Genomic DNA, 21,782 nt, shown 5'->3' with positions numbered 1-21,782 from the left:
CATATGTGTGCATGTGTCTTTATAGCAGCATGATTTATAATCCTTTGGGTATATACCCAGTAATGGGATGGCTGGGTCAAATGGTATTTCTGGTTCTAGATCCTTGAGGAATCGCCACACTGTTTTCCACAATGGTTGAACTAGTTTACAGTCCCACCAACAGTGTAAAAGTGTTCCTATTTCTCCACATCCTCTCCAGCACCTGTTGTTTCCTGATTTTTTTAATGAACACCATTCTAACTGGTGTGGGATGGTATCTCATTGTGGTTTTGATTTGTATTTCTCTGATGATCAGTGATGATAAGCATTTTTTCATGTGTCTGTTGGCTATATGAATGTCTTCTTTTGAGAAGTGTCTGTTCATATCCTTTGCCCACTTTTTGATGGGGTTGTTTGTTTTTTTCTTGTAAATTTGTTTGAGTTCTTTGTAGGTTCTGGATATTAGCCCTTTGTCAGATGAGTAGATTGCAGAAATTTTCTCCCATTCTGTAGGTTGGCTGTTCACTCTGATGGTAGTTCCTTTTGCTGTGCAGAAGCTCTTTAGTTGAATTAGATCCCATTTGTCAATTTTGGCTTTTGTTGCCGTTGCTTTTGGTGTTTTAGACATGAAGTCCTTGCCCATGCCTATGTCCTGAATGGTATTACCTAGGTTTTCTTCTAGGGTTTTTATGGTATTAGGTCTAACATTTAAGTCTCTAATCCATCTTGAATTAATTTTCATATAAGGAGTAAGGAAAGGATCCAGTTTCAGCTTTCTACTTATGGCTAGCCAATTTTCCCACCACCATTTATTAAATAGGGAATGCTTTCCCCATTTCTTGTTTCTCTCAGGTTTGTCAAAGATCAGATGGCTGTAGATGTGTGGTATTATTTCTGAGGGCTCTGTTCTGTTTCATTGGTCTATATCTCTGTTTTGGTACCAGAACCTGGGAGGCGGAGGTTAGAGTGAGCTGAGATCGCGCCACTGCACTCCAGCCTGGGTGACAGAGCGAGACTCTGTCGGGGAAAAAAAAAAAAAAAGAAAATTAATTGGACATAAATTTGAAGGTTATCTCCCGGGACCCCCCCATCCTGCCGGAGTCTTAGTTCTTTTCCTTTGACATAATTCTATCCTTATGCCACTACCACACTATCTTCACAATTGTAACTTTATAGTAAGTTTTGAAATTGGGAAGTGCGAATCCTTTATATTTTGTCCTCATTTTCAAGATTGTTTTGGATATTCTGGATCTATGTATCTCTATTTTTTTTATTGTGCTTATATATTACCACAGTAAAGAAAAGATATATAATTATATTTACAATTTTAACCATTTGAAAGTATACAGCTCTGTCTGTGGCCATACCACCCTGAATACACCCGATCTTGTCTGAAAGTGTACAGTTCTGCATCATCAAGTACATACACACTGTTGTTAAATAACCATCTCCACCATCTATATCTAGAACTTTTTCATCTTCCTCAACTTGAACTCTGTACCCATTAAACACTGACTCTTCATTCCACACTTTCCCAGCCCCCAGCAACCAAAATTCTACTTTTTTCTTTATGAATTTGAGCACTCTAGGAACATTATATTATAGATACTCCTCTTTTGATGAGGGTACATCCAAAAAGCTTATTGTAAGATTGAAAAATCATGAATTGATTTTGATAAGTTGAGGATCGTCTATAGTGGAATCATACAAAATTTTCCTTTTGTGACTAGCTTACTTTATTTAGTGTAGTACTTTCAAGGTTTATCCATGTTGTAGCATGTCAAGATTTTGTTACTTTGCAAGGCTGAATAATATTCCTTTGTAGGCACATACGGTATTTTATCTGTTCATCTGTTCATCTGTCAGTGGACACTTGGATTGCTTTCACCTTTTGACTGTTGTGTATAATTGTGCTAGAGCATGGGCATACAAATATCTGTCCTTGTCTCCTGCCTTTGGATATATATGCAGAAGTGGAATGGCTGGATCATATAAGTCTGTTTAATATCAAATTAAAATTAAATTTGTTAAATAAAATTAGGTATTTAACTAAATTAAATATTTAATTTAAATTCTTTTTAAATTAAAATAATTATATTTGATTATTCTGTTTAATTTTTTTAGGAATTGCTATAATGTTTTCCACAGTGGCTGCACCATTTTATATCCCCACCAGCAATGCCAAAAGGTTCTAATTGCTCCACACCTTTAACATTTGTTCTTTTTTATTTTTTGATAATAACCATCCAGATGGGTATGAAGTGGCATGTCATTGTGCTTTGATTTGCATTTCCCTCATGATTAGGGATGTTGAACATCTTTTTATGTGCCTGTTGAGCATCTGTGTATCTTCTTTGCAAAAATGCCTACTCAAGTCTTTTGCCCATTTTAAGAATCATTTTGGGTTGGGTGTATTGGCCCACACCTGTAATCCCAGCACTTTGGGAAGGCAAGGCAGGAAGATTGCTTGAGCCCAGGAGTTCAAGACCAGCCTGGTGAAAAGTAAGACCCGGCTCTACAAAAAAATGGAAAAAATTAGCGGGGCATGGTGGCACATGCCTGTAATTCCAGCTACAGGAAGGCTTGGGAGGCTGAGGTGGGAGTATTGCTTGAGCCCAGGAGTTCAAGGCTGCAATAAGCTGTGATCATGCCACTGCACTCCAGCCTGGGTGACTGAGTGAGATAGTCTCAAAAAAAAAAAAAAAAAAAAAAGTTTGTTTATTGCTGATCTGTAGGAGTTCTTTATCCTGTCAGTTAATTCCTTATCAGATATATGATTTAAAAATATTTTTTCCCATTCTGTGGATTGTTATTGATGTAGCCTTTGATGCATAAAAGTTTCAAATTTTGATGAAGTCAGACTCTTTTTTTTTTTTCCCCCCTGTACTTTTGGTCATGAAGAAATCATTTCCAAGCCCAGTGTCATGAAGCTTTTCCCTTTTGTTTTCTTCTAAGAGTTTTACAGTTATAGCTTTTACTTTTAAGTCTTTGAGCCATTTTTAGTTTTTTTTTGTATATGATGTGAGATAAGGGTCCATCCAACTTACTCTTGCATGTGGCATCCAGTTTTCCACCACCTTTGATTGAAAAGACAGTCAGTTCTTTGTTGAATGGTCCTGGCACTCTTGTCAAAAATCAAGTGATCATTTATTTGAGGGTTTGTTTCTAAGATCACAACTGATTTTTATATGCAGATGGTTCTTGACTTAGGATGGTTTGTTTTAGGGTTTTTGGACTTCACTATGGTATGAAAGTGATGTGAATTCAGTAGAAATCATACCTTGAATATTCATAGTACCATTCTGTTTTTCACTTTCAGTATAATGTTCACTAAATTATATGAGACATTGAACATCTTATAAAATAGGCTTTGTGTTAGATGATTTTGTGCAGCTGTAGGCTAATTGAAGTGTTCTGAGCATGTTTAAAATAGGCTAGGTTAAATTATGATGTTTGGTAGGTTAGATATTTTAAATGCGTTTTCAATTGAAGATATTTTTAACTTACGATGGATTTATCAGAATGTAACCACATTGTTAGTTGAGGAGCATCTGTACAGATTGTGTATCCTGCAATCTTGCTGAACTAGTTTGCTAGCTCTAATAGTTTCATGCGGATTTTTTTTTCTTTTCTTTTTTTTTTTTTTTGAGACGGAGTCTTGCTCTGTCTCCCAGACTGGAGTGCAATGGGGTGATCTCGGCTCACTGCAAGCTCTGCCTCCCAGGTTCGTGCCATTCTCCTGCCTCAGCCTCCTGAGTAGCTGGGACTACAGGCGCCTGCCACCATGCCTGGCTAATTTTTTGTATTTTTAGTAGAGACGGGGTTTCACTGTGTTAGCCAGGATGGTCTCGATCTCCTGACCTCATGATCCTCCCACTTCAGCCTCCCAAAGTGCTGGGATTACAGGAGTGAGCCACCGCACCTGGACGGATTCTTTATTTAGAAAAAAAAATACACACAAGATCCTGTCATCTTTAAATGGGAGTGGTTTTGTACCCTACTTTCTGATCCTGATCTTACAAAGCATTCAGTTTTTCTTTAGTAAGTGTGATGTTACCTCTGGGTTGAGGAAGTTATATTGTATTCCTAATATTCTGAGTTTTTTTTTTTTTTTAATCATAAAAGGGCGTTAGATTTTGTCAAATGTTATTTCTGCATCCAGAATAAATCCCATTTCATCACATGTAATCATCTTTATATGTTATGGATATTTTTTCCTTGTGATATGTTTGTTTGGTTTTGGCATGAGAATAAGTAATAATTGCCTTGGGAGTTGTTCCTTCCTTTTTTTATTTTTTTGAAAGTTTTTTTTGAAGGATTAGTGTTCTTTTTTAAGCATTTGGTAAAGTTCACCAGGACAGATGCCCCTTGAATTACAATGGGGTTATTTCCTAATAAGTTCATCATAAGTGGAAAATATTGTTAAGTTGAAAATCCATTTGAAAATACCCTGATAAACCCATTGTAAAGTCAAAAAGTTGTAAGTTCAGATGCTTTTCAACTTACAATGGGGTTATATCTCAATAAACCATTGGAAAGTTGAAAATTATATTTCTAACCATTGTTAAGTCAGGGACCATCTGTCTGGTCTCGCACCTGTGAGAAGCATTGTGATTACTGCTTCAGTCTCTTTTCATGTTAGAGATCAATTCAGATTTTTCTATTTCTTCTTTTCTATTTTTATTTTTGAGATGGAGTCTCACTCTGTTGCCCAGGCTGGAGTGCCGTGGTGAGATACTCAGCTCACTGAAACTTCTGCCTCCTGGGTTCAGGTGGTTTCTACTGCTTCAGCCTCGTGAGTAGCTGGGATTGCAGGTGCATACCACCACACCTGACTAATTTTTGTATTTTTAGTGGAGTTGGGGTTTTGCCATGTTGGCCAGGCTGGTCTCAAACTCCTGACCTCAGGTGAGCCACCTGCCGCGGCCTCCCAAAGTGCTGGGATTACAGGTGTGAGCCACCGTGCCTGACCTCTGTTTCTTCTTGAGTCAGTTTTGATCGTATGTTTCGTTTTAGAAATTTGTCCATTTAATCTAGCTTATCGAAAATTTTGGCTTACAGTTGTTCTAAGTATTTCTTTTAAATATTTTTTATTTTTTAAAGTGTTGGTAGTAATAGCTTCACTTTCATTCCCGATATTAGTAATTTAAATCTTCTCTCTCTTTTTCTTGGTCAGTCTGGTTAAAGGATTAATCAATTCTACTGATACTTTCAAAGAAAGTAACATTTGGTTTCATCAATTTCTTTGCTCTGTTTTCAAATTGACTATTGATATTGGTCTATATGTATACAACTCTTAGAGCACTTGTTCTCATCAAAATGCTAATAGTCTTGAACAAGTTTATATTCTCAGGACATATTTCTTTGTTTGCTGTGATCAAACACTGTTTAATTAATTCATTATTTGTAGGTGGCTTTCCTTGTACGACTAGCTAATGAGCTACTCAGAAATTTACTTTTGCTGGTTTTATTTTCATTTCTATTTTTGTGACATTCTGTGATGAGATGTTGTATTACATTTTTTTTTTTCCTGATAGATGGTTTCCTGTGAATTGGGAATATTGTGCTTAGTGCTTAGTCTGGTAATGCTAACATGTATTCTTTTAGCACAGATTTCATATTATTGCATAATAAACAGAAATAAATATTACAGAAGCTGTATACAATTGGCCCTTCATACCCTTGGGTTCTGCATCTGTGGATTCAACCAACAGCAGATCAAAAATAGAAAACATAACAATACCATGATAAAAAATACAAAATTATTACAGGCATACAGAATTTATACTGTATTAGGCATTATAACTAATCTAGAGATGGTTTAAAGTAAACAAGAGGATGTGTATAGGTTATTTACAAATACTACACCATTTTATATCAGGGACTTGAGCATCCATGGATTTTGGTATCTAGGAATTCCTGGAAACCATCCTCTATGAACACTGAGGGATGACTGTGTGGAATTATGCTGTAAATACTGTTTATAACCCTTTCTACTTAACATAGTATGAAAAAAATTGAAGTTAATAAATATCTACAAAATTTAAGAATTAGCGGTTCAGTATGATGACACATACCTGTAGTTCCAGCTGCTTGGGTGAGGCAGGAGGATCACTTGAGCCAAGGAGTTTGAGACCAGTCTGGGGAACATGACAAGACCCCATCTGTTTTTTTTTTTTTTTGAAACGGAGTCTCGCTTTGTCGTCCAGGCTGGAGTGCAGTGGCACGATCTCGGCTCACTGCATGCTCCGCCTCCCGGGTTCACGCCATTCTCCTGCCTCTGCCTCCCGAGTGGCTGGGACTACAGGCACCTGCCACCGCACCCGGCTAATTTTTTTGTATTTTTAGTAGAGACGGGATTTCACCGTGTTAGCCAGGGTGGTCTCTGTCTCCTGACCTCGTGATCCACCTGCCTCGGCCTCCCAAAGTGCTGGGATTACAGGCGTGAGCCACCGCATCCGGCTGACCCCATCTCTTAAAAAAAATTTTTTTTTTTTTTTGAGACGGAGTCTCACTCTGTTGCCCAGGCTGGGGTGCAGTGGCTGGATCTCAGCTCACTGCAAGCTCCGCCTCCTGGGTTTACGCCATTCTCCTGCCTCAGCCTCCCGAGTAGCTGGGACTACAGGCACGTGCCACCTCGCCCGGCTAATTTTTTTGAATTTTTAGTAGAGACAGGGTTTTACCATGTTGGCCAGGCTGGTTTCGAACTCCTGACCTCAAGTGATCTGCCCGTGTCAGCCTCTCAAAGTGCTGGGATTACAGGCATGAGCCTCCATGTCAGGCCTTTCTTAGAATTTATATAGTATCTGACAAACACAGTGGGGAACAGAGCCAAACAATCTATTAACTTGTAGATTTATTCTTCATGATATGCCTGCAGATAAAGTATAGGCCTGAAAATGGATCCATGATTATAGGGAGAAAGCTCTACTCTCTTTCAGGCTCCCTGCTTTTCTAGCAGGCATAATTTATTTTTTTTCTCCTCTTTTTATGTTAATTAAAAAAATTTAATTCATTTTTTAAAGTTTTATTTTTAATCGACACATAATAATTATGCATATTTATGGGGTACAGTGTGATGTTTTGATACATGTACACATTGTGTAATGATCAAATCAGGGCTGTTAGGTTTTCCATCACTTCAAGCACTTGTGATTTCTTCCTGGTGAGAACATTCAAAATCCTCTTTCTAGCTATTTTGAAATATACAATACATTATTGTTAACTATAGTCACCTTACTATGAAATAGAACACCAGAATGTATTCCTCCTATCTAACTGCAATTTTGTTTGACCAAACCTCTAACCATTCCCCATCCCTTAACCACCCCCAGCCCCTGCCCCTGCCTCTGGTAACCACTGTTCTGTATACGTCTGTGGGATCAACTTTTTAAAACTCCACGAGTGAAATAATACAGTATTTGTCCTGTGCTTGGCTTATTTCACTTAATGTCTTCTCGTTTCATCCATCTTGTTGCAAGTGACAGGATTTCATTCTGTTTTTATGGCTGAATAGTATTCTATTGTGTGTGTATATATATATACCACATTAAAAAATTCATTCATCCTTTAATGGATACTTAAGTTGATTCTATATCTTGGCTCTTGTGAATAGTGCTACAATAAACATGGGAGTGCAGATATCTCTGACATACTGATTTAATTTCCTTTGGATATATATGCAGTAGTGGGATTGTAGAATCATATGTTATTTGTATTTTTTAAGTTTTGGAAGAGCCTCCATACCATTGTCCTGAATGGCTGTACTGATTTATGTTTCCACCAGCAGTGTATGAGAGTTTCCTTTCTCTTCACATTCTCATCAGCATTTTTTTTTTGTCTTTTTGATAATTGCCATCCTAACTGGGATGAGGTGATAACTCATTGTGGTTTTGATTTACATTTCTCTGATGATTAATGATGTTGAGCATTTTTTGATATGCCTGTTCGTCACATGTATGTCTTCTTTTGAGAAATCTTTTGTTTATTTTTAATTGGATTTTGTTTTGCTGTTGAGTTGAGTTCTTTATATTCTGGATATTAACATCCCTTGTCAGATGCATAGTTTGCAAATATTTTCTCCCATTCTGTAGATTGTCTCTTCACTCTGTTGTTTTCTTTACTGTGCAGAATTTAGTTTAATGTAATCGTTTTTTGTTAAACATTTCTGGCCTGTGCCTTTGCCAGACTAATATTATGCATTATGTCTCCTATGGTCTTTACTGGTAGCATTCAATAATATTCAATATCCCTTCATAATAAAAGCTCTAAACGTGTTAGATATATTAATGGAAGGAACGTACTTCAGCACAATAAAGTCCATATATGACAAACCCATAGCTAACATCATACTGAATGGGGAAAAGTTAAAAGCTTTTCCTTTACAATATGGACCTAGATGAAGATGCCCACTTTGACCACTCCTGTTCAACACAGTACTAGAAGTTTTGATTGAGCATGGTGGTTCACACCTGTAATCCTAGCACTTTGGGAGGCTGAGGCAGATCACTTGAGGTCAGGAGTTCGAGACCAGCCTGGCCAATATGGTGAAACCCTGTCTCTACTAAAAATGCAAAAATTAGCCGGGTGTGTGGTGGTGGGTGCCTATAATCCCAGCTACTTGGGAGGCTGAGGCAGGAGAATCACTTGAACTTGGGAGGTGGAGGTGACAGTAAGCTGAGATTGTGCCATTGCAGTCCAGCCTGGGTGACAGAGTGAGACTCTGTCTCAAAAAAAAAAAAAAAAAAAAATTTTTAGCCAGAGCAGTTAGGCAAGAGAAAGAAATAAAGGGTGTCTAAATTGGGAAGGAGAAAGTCTAATTGTCCCTGTTTGCAGATGACATGATCTTATATATTGAAAACTACAGACTTCACCAAAAAAACTATTAAAACTAAGAAATGAGAATTCAGTAAAGTTGCAGTCTACAAAATCAACATACAAAGCCTTTCCTCTAAGATCTGAAACAGGACAAGGATGCCCACTTTCACCAGTTATTCAGCATAGTACTGGAAGTCCTAGATAGAGCAGTCAGATAAGAGAAAGATATAAAGGGCATCCCAATTGGAGAGGGAGAAGTCAAATTATCCATATTTGCAGATGATATTATCTTATATTTGGAAAAATCTAAAGACTCCAATAAAAAAACAATTAGAACTGATAAATTTGGTAAAGTTGCAGGATACAGAATCAACATACAAAAGTCAGTAGCATTTCTATATGCCAAGAGTGAACAATCTTAAAAAGAAGGGAAAAAGTAATCTCAGTTGCAATAGTTACACCTAAAATTAAATAGTTAAGAATTAACCAAAAAAAGTAAAAGATCTCCATAATGAAAACTATAAACACTGATGAAAGAAATTGAAGAGGACACAAAAAATGAAAAAAAATTCCATGTTCATTGATTGGAACAATCAGTATTTTTTAAATGTCCATTCTACCCAAAGAAATCTACAGATTCGAGATACTGCCTATCAAAACAGTGATGACATTCTTCACAAAAATAGAAAAAAAAAATCTCAAATTTATACGGAACCACAAAAGACCCAGAGTAGCCACAACATTCCTAAGCAAAAATAACAAAACTGGAGAAATCACATTGCCTGACTTTCAGATTATGCTCCATATAGACGCACAGACCAATGGAACAGAATGGAGAACCCAGAAACAGGATTTGTCTAACCCTAACCCTAGCTGTAACCTTAACTGACTGGTTAGGGTTAGGGTTAGGGTTAAGGTTAACACACCTACAGCGAACTCATTTTCACCAAACATGTCAAGAAATACACTATGGAAAAGATAGTCTCTTCAATAAATGGTGCTGGGGAAATTGGATATCCATATATAGACAAATGAAGCTAGACACCTATCTCTTGCCATATACAAAAATCAAATCAAAATGGATTACAGCCTCAAACTATGAAGCTACTACAAGAAAACGTTGGGGAAAATCTCCAGGATATTGGTCTGGGCAAAAACGTCTTAAACAATACCTTCAGAGCACAGGCAACCAAAGCACACATGGACACATGGGATCACATCAAGTTAAAAAGCTTCTTCACAGCAAAGGAAACAATCAACAAAGTGAACAGACAACCCACAGAATGGGAGAAAATATTTGCAAACTACCCATCTGAGAAAGGATTAATGACCAGAAAATATAAGGAGCTCAAACAACTCTGTAGGAAAGAAATCTTATAATCTGATCAAAAAATGGGCCAAAGATTTGAGCAGACATTTCTCAAAAGAAGTTATACAAATGGCAAGCAGGCATATGAAAAGGTGCTCAACATCATTGATCATCAGAGAAATGCAAATGAGACCTACAATGAAATATTATCTCACCCGAGTTAAAATGGCTTATATCCAAAAGACAGACAATAACAAATGCTGGTGAGGATGTGGAGAAAAGGGAACCCTTGTATGCTGTTGGTGAGAATGTCAATTAGTACAACCACTATGGAGAACAGTTTGGAGGTTCCTCCAAAAACTAAAACTAGAGCTATCAGCCAGGCGTGGTGGCTCATGCCTGTAATCCTAGCACTTTGGGAGGCCGAGGCAGGCGGATCACGAGGATCCAGGAGAATGGCGTGAACCTGGGAGGCGGAGCTTGTAGTGAGCCGGGATTGCGCCACTGCACTGCAGCCTGGGTGACAGAGCGAGACTCCATCTCAAAAAAAAAAACCAAAAAACAAACCAAACCCGGAACCTAGAGCTACCATGTGATCCAGCAATCCCACTGCTGGGTATATACCCCAAAGAGAGGAAATCAGAGATATCTGCACTCCCATGGTTGTTACAGCACTGTTCACAATAGCCAAGATTTGGAAGCAATCTAAGCATCCATGAACAGATGAATGGATAAGAAAATGTAGTACACATACACTACAGAGTACTATTCGATCATAAAGAAGAATGAGATCCTTTTATTTGCAACAACATGGGTGAAACTGGAGATCATTATATTAAGTGAAATAAACCAGGCACAGAAAGACAAACATCACATGTTATCACTTATTTGTGGGATCTAAACATCAAAACAACTGAATTATTGGAGACAGAGTGTAGAAGGATAGTTACTAGAGGGTGCGAAGGGTAGTGGGTGGCTGGGTGAGGGGAGGTGGAGATGGTTAATGGGTACAAAAAATAGTTACAAAGAATGAGCAAGACCTAATGTTTGATAGCTTAACAGGGTGACTATGGTCAGTAACTTAATTTACATTTTAAAATTACTTAAAGAGTGTAATTGGTTTGTAACTCAAAGGATAAATGCTTGAGAGGATGGATATTCCATTCTTCATGATGCACTTATTTTCACATTGTATGCCTGTATCAAAACATCCCATGTATACCATAAGCATATACACCTACTGCGTATCCACAAAAATTAAAAATAAATGTAAATTAACATACAAAATCTGTAACATTTATATATGCTACGAATATTCAGTCACAAGAAAACAATCTCATATACAATAGCTAAAACAAAAAATACCTAGGAATAAATTTAACCAAAGAGGTGAAAGATTTCTACAATGATAAACTAATGTTATTAATGACAAAAACTGAAGAGGACACACATAAATGGAAAGATCTCATGCTCATGGATCTGAAGAATTAATATTGTTAAAATGTCCATACTATTTCAAATGATATACATATTCAATGAAATCCCTGTCAAAGTACCAATGACATTCTTCACATAAATAGAAAAAAAAAAATCCTAAAATTAGTATGGAACCACAAAAGACCCTGAATACCTAAAGTAATGTTGAGCAAAAAGAACACAGCTGGAGGCATCACACTACTTGTCTTCAAAATATACAATAAAGCAATATTATCCCAAACAGTGTGGTACTAGCATAAAAGCAGACACATAGACCAATGGAACAGAATAGGGAACCTAAAGTAAGTCCGCAATTACAGCCAACTTAATTTTGGCAAAGGTGCCAAGAATACTGATTGGGGAAAGAATGGTTTCTTCTATAAATTATGCTGGGAAAACTGGATATTCACATGCAGAATAATTAAACTAGACGCCTATCTCTTACCATTTACAAGAATCAACTCACAATGGACTAAACCCTTAAATGTAAGACCTGAAACTCTAAAACTACTAGAAGAAAATGGGAAGCACTTCATGACATTGATCTGTATTAGTTTTTAAAAAGTAATTTGAAAGCCAATGTAGAAGGAAGATTGTTATGGAAATGGAAAGTTTACATGGGTTCTCTGAATACACATGAAACACTCAATTTTTTTTTTTTTTTTTTTTGAGACGGAGTCTTGCTTTGTCGCCCGGGCTGGAGTGCAGTGGCACAATCTTGGCTCAGTGCAAGCTCCGCCTCCCAGGTTCACGCCATTCTCCTGCCTCAGCCTCCTAACTAGGACTACAGGTGCCTGCCACCACACCCGGCTAATTTTTTTGTATTTTTAGTAGAGACAGGGTTTCACGGTGTTAGCCAGGATGGTCTCGGTCTCCTGACCTTGTGATCCACCCGCCTTGGCCTCCCAAAGTGCTGGGATTACAGGCGTGAGCCACTGTATCTGGCCGAAACACTCAATTTTAAACAATGAAGGCTGTTGTTAATTTACATGTTCTTGTTAATTAGTGATGTAGATAAGAAGACAGGAGTGGTGGTGAGTGCTCCGGAGATTGAAATTTAATAGTAAGGGCCTCAATAAAGAGTTTGTTAAAGAGTAAAAGAACTGCTGATGTTAAATTCTTAAGTGCTTATGCAATTCATTGTAGTTTTATTTATGAGCCATGCTTAGAATACGTCTTTGATCTTAGACAGCTATATCATTGTTGATTTGTGGCTACCTGCAATGACTTGAGACTACAGAACCTAATCCTTTCCCGTCCCCGTTGGAGGGTTCGATGCAGTAAATCCTAGGGTAGACCATTTCTTTTTCTCTTGGTAGTCAGAGTAAGATACCGATGAGTATCTGATGTTTCTTAACAGTTCCCAAGTCTGTACAATATTAAGTGAGAGCTTGGTATAACTGTTTTTTAAAGTTTTAAAAAATTTGAGAAGTTTTTGTTCAGAATTTATTTTCCAAATACATTTAAGAATTTAATTTTATTAAATTAATTAAATTGTTTTAAATTTGAGAATTTAAAACATTTACAGATTTATAATGCTACAAGTATTTGAAAATATAGCCAAATATTCCCACAGTATACAGATTACCAATAGCAGGTTTGATGTCTTCAGCAGAGATCAAATATAAATATACACATATATACACATGCAAATAGACTCATGGTATATACATTTTTTTCACAGCTTATTTTCTTTGCAACTGAAAGGCTTGATATCTCTTAGTATATGTTCACCTCCTTCATCCTTTGCATTTTTATATACATTTTAGAATCAGCTTATTGATTTCTACAAAAAAGTTTATTAGGATTTTGATTGGGATTGCAGAGAATGTAATGATCAATTTAGGGAGAATATATATTTTTATGCTATTGAGTTTTCTAATTCATTAATATGATGTATGCTTTGATTAGGCTTTTAATGTCTCTAATATTTTATAGCTTTTTGTGTAGAGTTCTACATGTCTCATTAGACTTATTTCCAGTTACATGGCATTTTTTGATATTGTTTTAAGTGGTGTATTTTTCAAAACATTTAATTTTCAATTGTTTATTGATATATAGACTTAAAAATATTCACTTTGTATCTAGTGACCTTGCTACAGTCATGTATTTGTTGTAATAGTTTATGTCTATATTCTTTTTGACTTTTTTACATACACAGTCAGACCTGCTGATGAAGACAGTTTTATTTCCTCATTTCCAATTATTACACCTTTAATTGCCTTATTTGTGTTGACTGGTCCTGCATACAGTGTTGAATAGAAATAGTAACAGTGACTGTCCTCTTCTTGTTCCTAATCTTAGTGATAAAATGTTTAGTATATCACTGATGTATATGATGTTTGCTATAGACACATTGTAGATGCTCTTTATCAGATTAAGGAAGTTCTCTTCTAGTCTTATTGTGTTAAGAATTTTTGTCATGAGTGGACTTTGAATTTTATCAGTTTTTTCATATATAGAGATGATCATATGATTTTTTTTCTTCATTGATTTTCTAATATTAAACCAATCTTGCATTCCTGGAATAATCCCCAACTGGTCATGATGCTTCATCCTTTTTATGCGTAATTGGATTTGATTTGCTTTGTATTTTTTAAAAAATATTTTTGTTTATATTAATGAGAAAGATTAGCCTGTAATTTTCCTTTCATCTCATGTCTTTCTCAGGCTTTGCTATCATGCTGAGTTCAAAATGAATTCCCTCTTTGGAAGAGATTATTTATGATTGGTGTTATTTTTTTCAGATATTTGGACAGATTCACTGATAAAGTCATCAGGACCTGGTATTTCATTTGTGGGAAGTTTTTAATTACAGATTCACTTTACTTTAATAAATATAGGACTATTTAAATTTTTAACTTCTCTGCCAGTTTTTGTAGATTTTGCCTTGCTGTAAATTCATCTCTCATGTACAATTTCAAATTAGTTGGTATAACTTTTGTTGTGTAATATCCTTTTATGATGATTTTAATGTTTTGATTGCTGATATTGATAATTTGTTTCTTTTCTTTTTTTCCTAATTAGTTTTTCTAGATATCTGTCAATGTTAGTGTTTTCTTTTCTTTTTTTTTTTTAATTTATTTATTATTATTATACTTTAAGTTGTAGGGTACATGTGCATAACGTGCAGGTTTGTTACATATGTATACTTGTGCCATGTTGGTGTGCTGCACCCATCAACTCGTCATTTACATCAGGTATAACTCCCAGTGCAATCCCTCCCCCCTCCCCCCTCCCCATGATAGGCCCTGGTGTGTGATGTTCCCCTTCCTGAGTCCAAGTGATCTCATTGTTCACTTCCCACCTATGAATGAGAACATGCGGTGTAATGTTAGTGTTTTCAAAGAACCAATTTTTAGATTATAAGACTTGATTTACAGTAGTGGAAGTTCTTTAAGATTGACAGGGAGTTTCTTCTTAGTTTTTTCAATAGTTTTGAGAGTACAGGTAGGCTTTGGTTACATGGATGAGTTCTTTAGTGATGAAATATGAGATTTTAGTGCACCTGTCACCTGAGCAGTGTACACTGTATCCAATATGTAGTCTTTTATTTCTCAGCCCCTTCCAACCTCCCTCCACCAAGTCCACAGAGTCTGTTATATCACTTTGTATGTCTTTGTGTCCTCATAGCGTAGCTCCCACTTGTAAATGAGAATAATGCGGTATTTGCTTTCCCATTCTTGAGTTTCTTCACTTAGAATAATGCCTTCCAGCTCCATCCAAGTTGCTGCAAAAGATATTATTTTATTCCTTTTAATAGCTAAGTGGTATTCCATGGTGTGTATATACCACATTTTCTTATCCACTTGTTGGTCAGTGCGTATTTAGGTTGGTTCCATGTCTTTGCAGTTGCGAATTGTGCTGCTATAAACATGCATGTGGATGTGTCTTTTTCATATAATGACTTCTTTTCCTTTGAATGGATACCCAGTAGTGGGATTGCTGGATTGAATGGTAGATCTATTTTTAATTCTTTAAGGAACCTCCATACTGTTTTCTGTAGTGGTTGTACTAATTTACACTCCCACCAGCAGTGTAAAAGTGCTCCCTTTTCACTACATCCATGCCAACATCTATTGTTTTTTGATTTTTAAATTATGACCATTCTTGCGGAAGGTGGTGTCTTATTGTGGTTTTAATTTGCATTTCCCAGATGATTAATGATGTTGAGCATTTTTGTTTTTCATGTGTTTGTTGGCTGTTTGTCTATCTTGTTTTGAGAACTGCCTATTTATGTCCTTTGTCCACTTTTTTATGTGATTTTTTTTTTTCTTACTGATTTGAGTTCCTTGTAGATTCTGGATACTAGTTTTTTTGTCAGATGCATAGTTTGCAGATATTTTCTTTGTGGGTTGTCTGTTTACTCTGTTGATTATTTCTTTTGCTGTGCAGAAGCTTTTTAGTTTGAGTAGGTTCCATTTATTTGTTTTTATTTTTGTTGCATTTGCCTTTGGGTCTTACTCAGGAATTCTTTGCTTAAGCCTATGTTCAGGAGAGTTTTTTTTGATGTTATCTTGCGAAATTTTTAAGGTTTCAAGTCTTGGATTTAAGTATTTTATCCATCTTGAGGTTTTTTTTTGTGTAGAGATAGATGGGGACCCAGTTTCATTCTTCTACGTGTGGCTTGTTAGTTTTCCCATCACCATTTATTGAATAAGGTGTCTGTATTAATCCGTTTTTATGCTCCTGATAATGACATACCCAAGACTGGGCAATTTACAAAAGAAAGAGGTTTATTGGATTTACAGTTCCATGTAGCTGGGGAGGCCTCACAATCATGGTGGAAGGTGAAAGGCACTTCTCACATGGCAGCAGACAAAGAGAAGAGAGAATGCAAGCCAAGCAAAATGGGTTTCCCCTTATCAAACCATCAGATCTTGTGAGACTTTTTAACTACCATGAGAGCAGTATGGGGAAAACTGCCCCGATGATTCAGTTATCTCCCACCAGGTCCCTCCCACAACACGTGGGAATTATGGAAGTACAATTCAAGATAAGATTTGGGTGGGGACACAGAGCCAAACCATATCAGTGGTTTTTTTTTTCCCAGCTTATGTTTTTGTATGCTTCGTTGAATACCATTTGGCTTTATTTCTGGGTTCTCTATTTTTTTTTTTTCCATTGCTTATTTTTATTCCAGTATCATGCTGTTTTGGTAACTATAGCCCTGTAGTATAATTCAAAGTCCCATAATGTGATACTTAATATTGCTTTGGCTGTTCAGGCCTTCTTTTGGTTCCATGTGAATTTTAGGATTGTTTTTTCTAGTTCTTGGGGAAAATGATGATGATATTTTGATGGGAATTGCATTGAATCTGTAGATTGCTTTTGGCAGTACAGTCATTTTTACAATATTGATTCTTGTTATCTGTGAGCATGGCATGTGTTTCCATTTGTTTGTGTCATCTGTGACTTTTTTTTTTATTTTATTTTAGCAGTGCCTTGTAGTTTTTCTTGTAGAGATCTTTAATTTCCTTGGTTAAGTATATTCCTACGTATTTTATTTTTATTTTTTGCAGCTGTTGTAAAAGAGATTGAGTTCTTGATTTGATTCTCAGATTGGTTTTTGGTGTATGGCAGTGCTACTGATTTGTTTCATTGATTTTGTACCTGAGACCTTACTTTACTGAATTAGTTTATTAGATCTAGGAATCTTTTGTATGATGGGTTTTCTAGGTGTATGATTATATCATTGATGGATAGTCACAGTTTGTCGTCGTCTTTTCCAATCTGGATGCCCTTTATTTCTTTCTCTTGCCTGATTGCTCTGATTAGGTCTTCTAGTATTATGTCAGAGACAAGTGAAAGTGGGCATACTTATCTTGTTTCAGTTCTAAGGGAGAATGCTTTAAACTTTTCCCCATTCAGTGTGATTTTATTGTGGGTTTGTCATATATGGCTTTTATTACTTTGAGGTAAGATGGGGCTTTTCTTTATTCTTTGTATTCTTATATGAATTTTGGAATCAGTTTGTCAATTTCCTTAAAAAAGTTATGGGATTTTGATTGTTATCTATAGATTTTTTCTGTTGTGCATTTGCTTTCTTCATTAATTTCTGTTCATCTTTATTATGAGATTTTTGCTTTTCATAGCATGATCAAATTTATTTGATGATTCTTTTAAAACATATCTATTTGTTTGCTTGTGGTAGATAAGAAGCTCCTAATATTTTTTTCTTAAGTAATTGATACAAACTTGCTGAAAAAGGACACTCGAACACAGAGTATCCAAGGGACAGAGACTCTGTTAATAGAAATGTTTTTCTACAAGCACACATGAACCCACCACTCATGGATAGCAGTTTTCCCACAATGTGTCTTATTGTCCCAAACTGCTAATATTATTTTTCAAAATGTAGATTAAATGGAAAGGGGTTTACACTTTAGAAAGAGGAATTAGTAAAGAAGGGAAGGTATACATTTAAGAAAATTTAGTGCTTAATTCAGTGACTCTGACCCTGTCTCAGTGTTTAAAAATGCTAATTGATGTGTTTATCCTTGCTTTTCTAGTGATATGCAGCTTTCGAGGATCTGTCCCTCAAGGGTTGGTCTTAGAAATAGGAGAAACAGTCCAGATTCTTGAAAAATGTGAAGGTGAGTATGGACCTACAAAGCACATAAATTGTGATCATTTTTGGCAGTATTATATACATTTATTTTGTGCTAATAAGATTATAAGCAGTAATTCTGGAGCCATAATTAGTCACATGATGAAATAGTGTTATATAAAATTCTTTCTGATCTATGTTCAGCATAAAGGTGTGAGCTTTTTTGATTCTAATGTATTAGCAACAATTAGATAATTAATTTCTGGCTGTCAGAACATGTTTTTTACATATATTTATAGGGTACATGAGATACTTTGGTACAGACTTACAATGTGTAATAATCGCATGGTAAATGTAGTATCTATCACCTCAAGCATTTACTTTTTTTGGTGTTGCAAAAGTTCCAGTTGTACTCCCTCAATTATTCAAAAATGTGCAACAAATTATTGCTGACTGTAGTCACCCTATCGTGCTATCAAATACTAGATCTTACTCATTGTATCTAACTGTATTTTGTGCCCTCTTATTTATCTTTTACAAATAGGTAATCTACCCATGCTTAGCTGCCTTTAAATAGAACTACCTTATAGTCCATTCATTTGTGTGTTTCCATCTGATTGACTGGGCATCTTTAGTCCTAATTAAAACAAGCCCTTAAATATTTTTTGATTTTTATTTATAATTTTTTTTGAGAGGGAGTCTTGCTCTTGTTGCCCAGGCTGGAGCGCAGTGGTGCAATCTTGGCTCACTGCAACCTCTGCCTCCTGGGTTCAAGTAATTCCCCTGCCTCAGCCTCCCTAGTAGCTGGGATTATAGGCACCCGCCACCACATCCAGCTAATTTTTGTAGTTTTAGTAGAGATGGGATATCACCATGTTGGCCAGGGTGGTCTTGAACTCCTGACCTCAGGTGATCCACCTGCGTCAGCCTCCCAAAGTGCTGGGATTACAGGCGTGAGCCACTGTACCCAGCCTAAATACGTTTAAATGTAGTTTGGCTTGACTGCTATCCTCTTCTGTGGCATATATGGGTATTTCTACTGTAACATTTACACATTCTTGAGATGGATCATGTTCTCCAGAATCTGTACTTAAATCAATAAGATATGTGGGAAAAATAAATTTAGAGAGAAATTACACAAAATCAGAGTATTAACAAAAGCAAAATTGATGCCATGGGAAATAACTTGGGCAGCCTGGACTAGCAGTTCAGCATGGCTACAAGCCGTCTCAGATGATATAATGAAGTACAACTGTTGCAGTGTGGGTATAGAACCAATGTATATGGGAGTGGAGCTCTAATCTAGTTGGGTTACTGTTAAGAGGGGTATGGGGGGACATGTAACCTGCCATGACCCAGGAATCATATATATTTAGGAATGCACTTTTTCTGGAAAGTGAGCTACACCCGTTTAAAATTTTTTAAAGAACAGAAGTATAAATCAGCACCCTTTTATGATAACAACTCTAAGGAAACTGCGAATAGAAGGTAATTTTCTTTATCTAATAAAGGGTAGCTACTAAAATACCTGTAGCAAACATCATATTCAGTCGTAAAATATTGAAAGAGTTTTCACTGAGATCTGAAAGTGAGACAATACCTACTGTCTTATTCTGTTTATTTGTTGTTATAAAGGAGTACTTGAGGCTGTATAATTTATAAAGAAAAGGGGTTTATTTGCCTCATGGTTCTGTAGGCTGTGACACCAACTTCTGCTTCTGGTGAGGGCCTCAGGAAGCTTCCATTCATGCCAAAAGTCAAAGAGAAGCCTGTACGTGCAGAGATCACATGGCAAGAGAGAAAGCAAGAGTGAGGGGCGGTGTCAGGCTCTGTTTAAAATTTGTATTTTTTAATTGACAAATGATAATTGTATTCATGGGTACATAGTGATGTTTTGATACATATATAGTGATCAGATCAGGGTAACTAGACTATCCATTATCCTAAACATCATTTCTTTTGGTTGAGAAAGTTCAATATTTTGCTTCTAGCTTTTTGAAACGATATATTATTATTAATTATAGTCATATGGGATAGAACATTAGAACTCATTCTTTTTATCTAGTTGTAATTTTGTATCCTTTGACAGATCTCTTCAAATCCTCCCTTACCCTTCCCCTCCCAGTGTCCTTGGTTCAGGTTTTTTTTTTTTGTTAGCTTCCACGTATGAGTAAGAATATGAGGTGTTTAACTTTCTCTTTTTGGCTTATTTCACTTAACATAATGTCCTCTAGTTCCATTCACATTACTACGAATGGCAGGATTTCAGTATTTTTTTTATGGTAGAATAGTATTCCATTGTGTATATACAACATATTTTCTTCATCCATCTGTTATTTGACACTTAGGTTGATTCCATATCTTGAGTATCTTTATTGGTGACAGGGTCTCATTCTGTCAGCACGCTGCAGTGCAGTGGTGCCATCACAGCTCACTGTAGCCTCGACCTCCTTGGGTTCAGGTGATCTTCCCACCTCAGCCTCCTAAGTAACTGGGACTACAGGTGCACCATGTCACCAGGCCTGGCTAATTTCTGCATTTTCTGGTAGATACAGGGTTTTGCCATGTTGCCCAGGCAGGCTGGTCTTGAGCTCCTGGGCTCTGCCCACCCCAGCCTTCCAAAATGCTGAAATTAGAGGCATGAGCTAGCGCACTCAGCCATATAGTAGTTCTATTTGTAGTATTTTTTTTTTAATTGGAATATTTATTTATTTTAAGTTTTGATTTAGGTTCAGGGGTACTTGTACATGTTGTTATATTTGTAAACTCATGTCACAGGGGTTTGTTGTACAGATTATCTCGTCACCCAGGTATTAAGCCTAGTATCCATTAGTTATTTTTCCTGATCCTCTCCCTCTTCCTACCCTCCATTCTCTGGTAGTCACCAGTGTCTGTTGTTGCCCTCTATGTGTCCATGTGTTCTCATCTTTTAGTTCCCAGTTGTAAGTGAGAATATGTGGTATTTGGTTTTCTGTTCCCATGTTAGTTTGCTAAGGATAATAGCCTCCAGCTCCATCCTTGTTCCTGCAGAGGACAGGATCTTGTGCTTTTCTCTGGCTGTATAGTATTCCATAGTGTATGTGTTCCACATTTTCTGTAGTCTGCCATTGATGGACATTTAGATTGATTCCATGTCTTTGCTATTGTGAATAGTGCTGCAGTGAACATACACATGCATATGTCTTTATGATAGAATGATTTATATTCCTCTGGGTATATATGCAATATTGGGATTGCTGGGTCGAATGGCAGTTCTGTTTTTAGGTCTTTGAGGAATTGCCACACTGTTTTTCACAATGGTTGAACTAATTTACACTCCTGCCAACAGTGTTTAAGCATTCCTCTGTCTCAGCAGTCTCACCAGTACCTGTTATTTTTTGAGGTTTTTGTTTTTTGCATGTAGCTTTTTTAAAAAAATTATTTTTAAGTTAAATTTTAAAATTTCAATGGGGTTTTTGGGAACAGGTGGTGTTTGGTTACATGAGTAAGTTCTTTAGTGGTGATTTCTGAGATTTTGGTGCACCCATCACCCGAGCAGTGTACACTGTACCCAATGTGCAGCCTTTTGTCTCTCACCCACCTCCCACTCCTCCCCCAACCAAGTCCCCAAAGTCCATTGTATCGTGCTTATGCACTTGCATCCTCATAGCT

General features: G+C 36.5%; 1 protein-coding gene across 10 annotated transcripts in view; it reads left to right on the top strand.

Annotated features, from left to right (window-relative positions):
* The window catches only part of DOCK3 (dedicator of cytokinesis 3), a 669,732-nt gene that overhangs the window by 58,131 nt on the left and 589,819 nt on the right, over nucleotides 1-21,782 (top strand). For all 10 annotated transcript variants that reach the window (XM_031662807.1, XM_031662809.1, XM_031662806.1 and 7 more), the window contains exon 2: nucleotides 18,094-18,177. In XM_031662807.1, the coding sequence (XP_031518667.1) occupies nucleotides 18,094-18,177 (84 nt within the window). The remainder of the gene's footprint in view (nucleotides 1-18,093; nucleotides 18,178-21,782) is intronic.

The sequence above is a fragment of the Papio anubis genome, chromosome 2 (genome assembly GCF_008728515.1).
Source record: "Papio anubis isolate 15944 chromosome 2, Panubis1.0, whole genome shotgun sequence".
Lineage (NCBI taxonomy): Eukaryota > Metazoa > Chordata > Mammalia > Primates > Cercopithecidae > Papio > Papio anubis.
The sequence above is the reverse complement of the archived record's forward strand: the minus strand, read 5'-3'. Positions and strand labels throughout refer to the sequence as shown.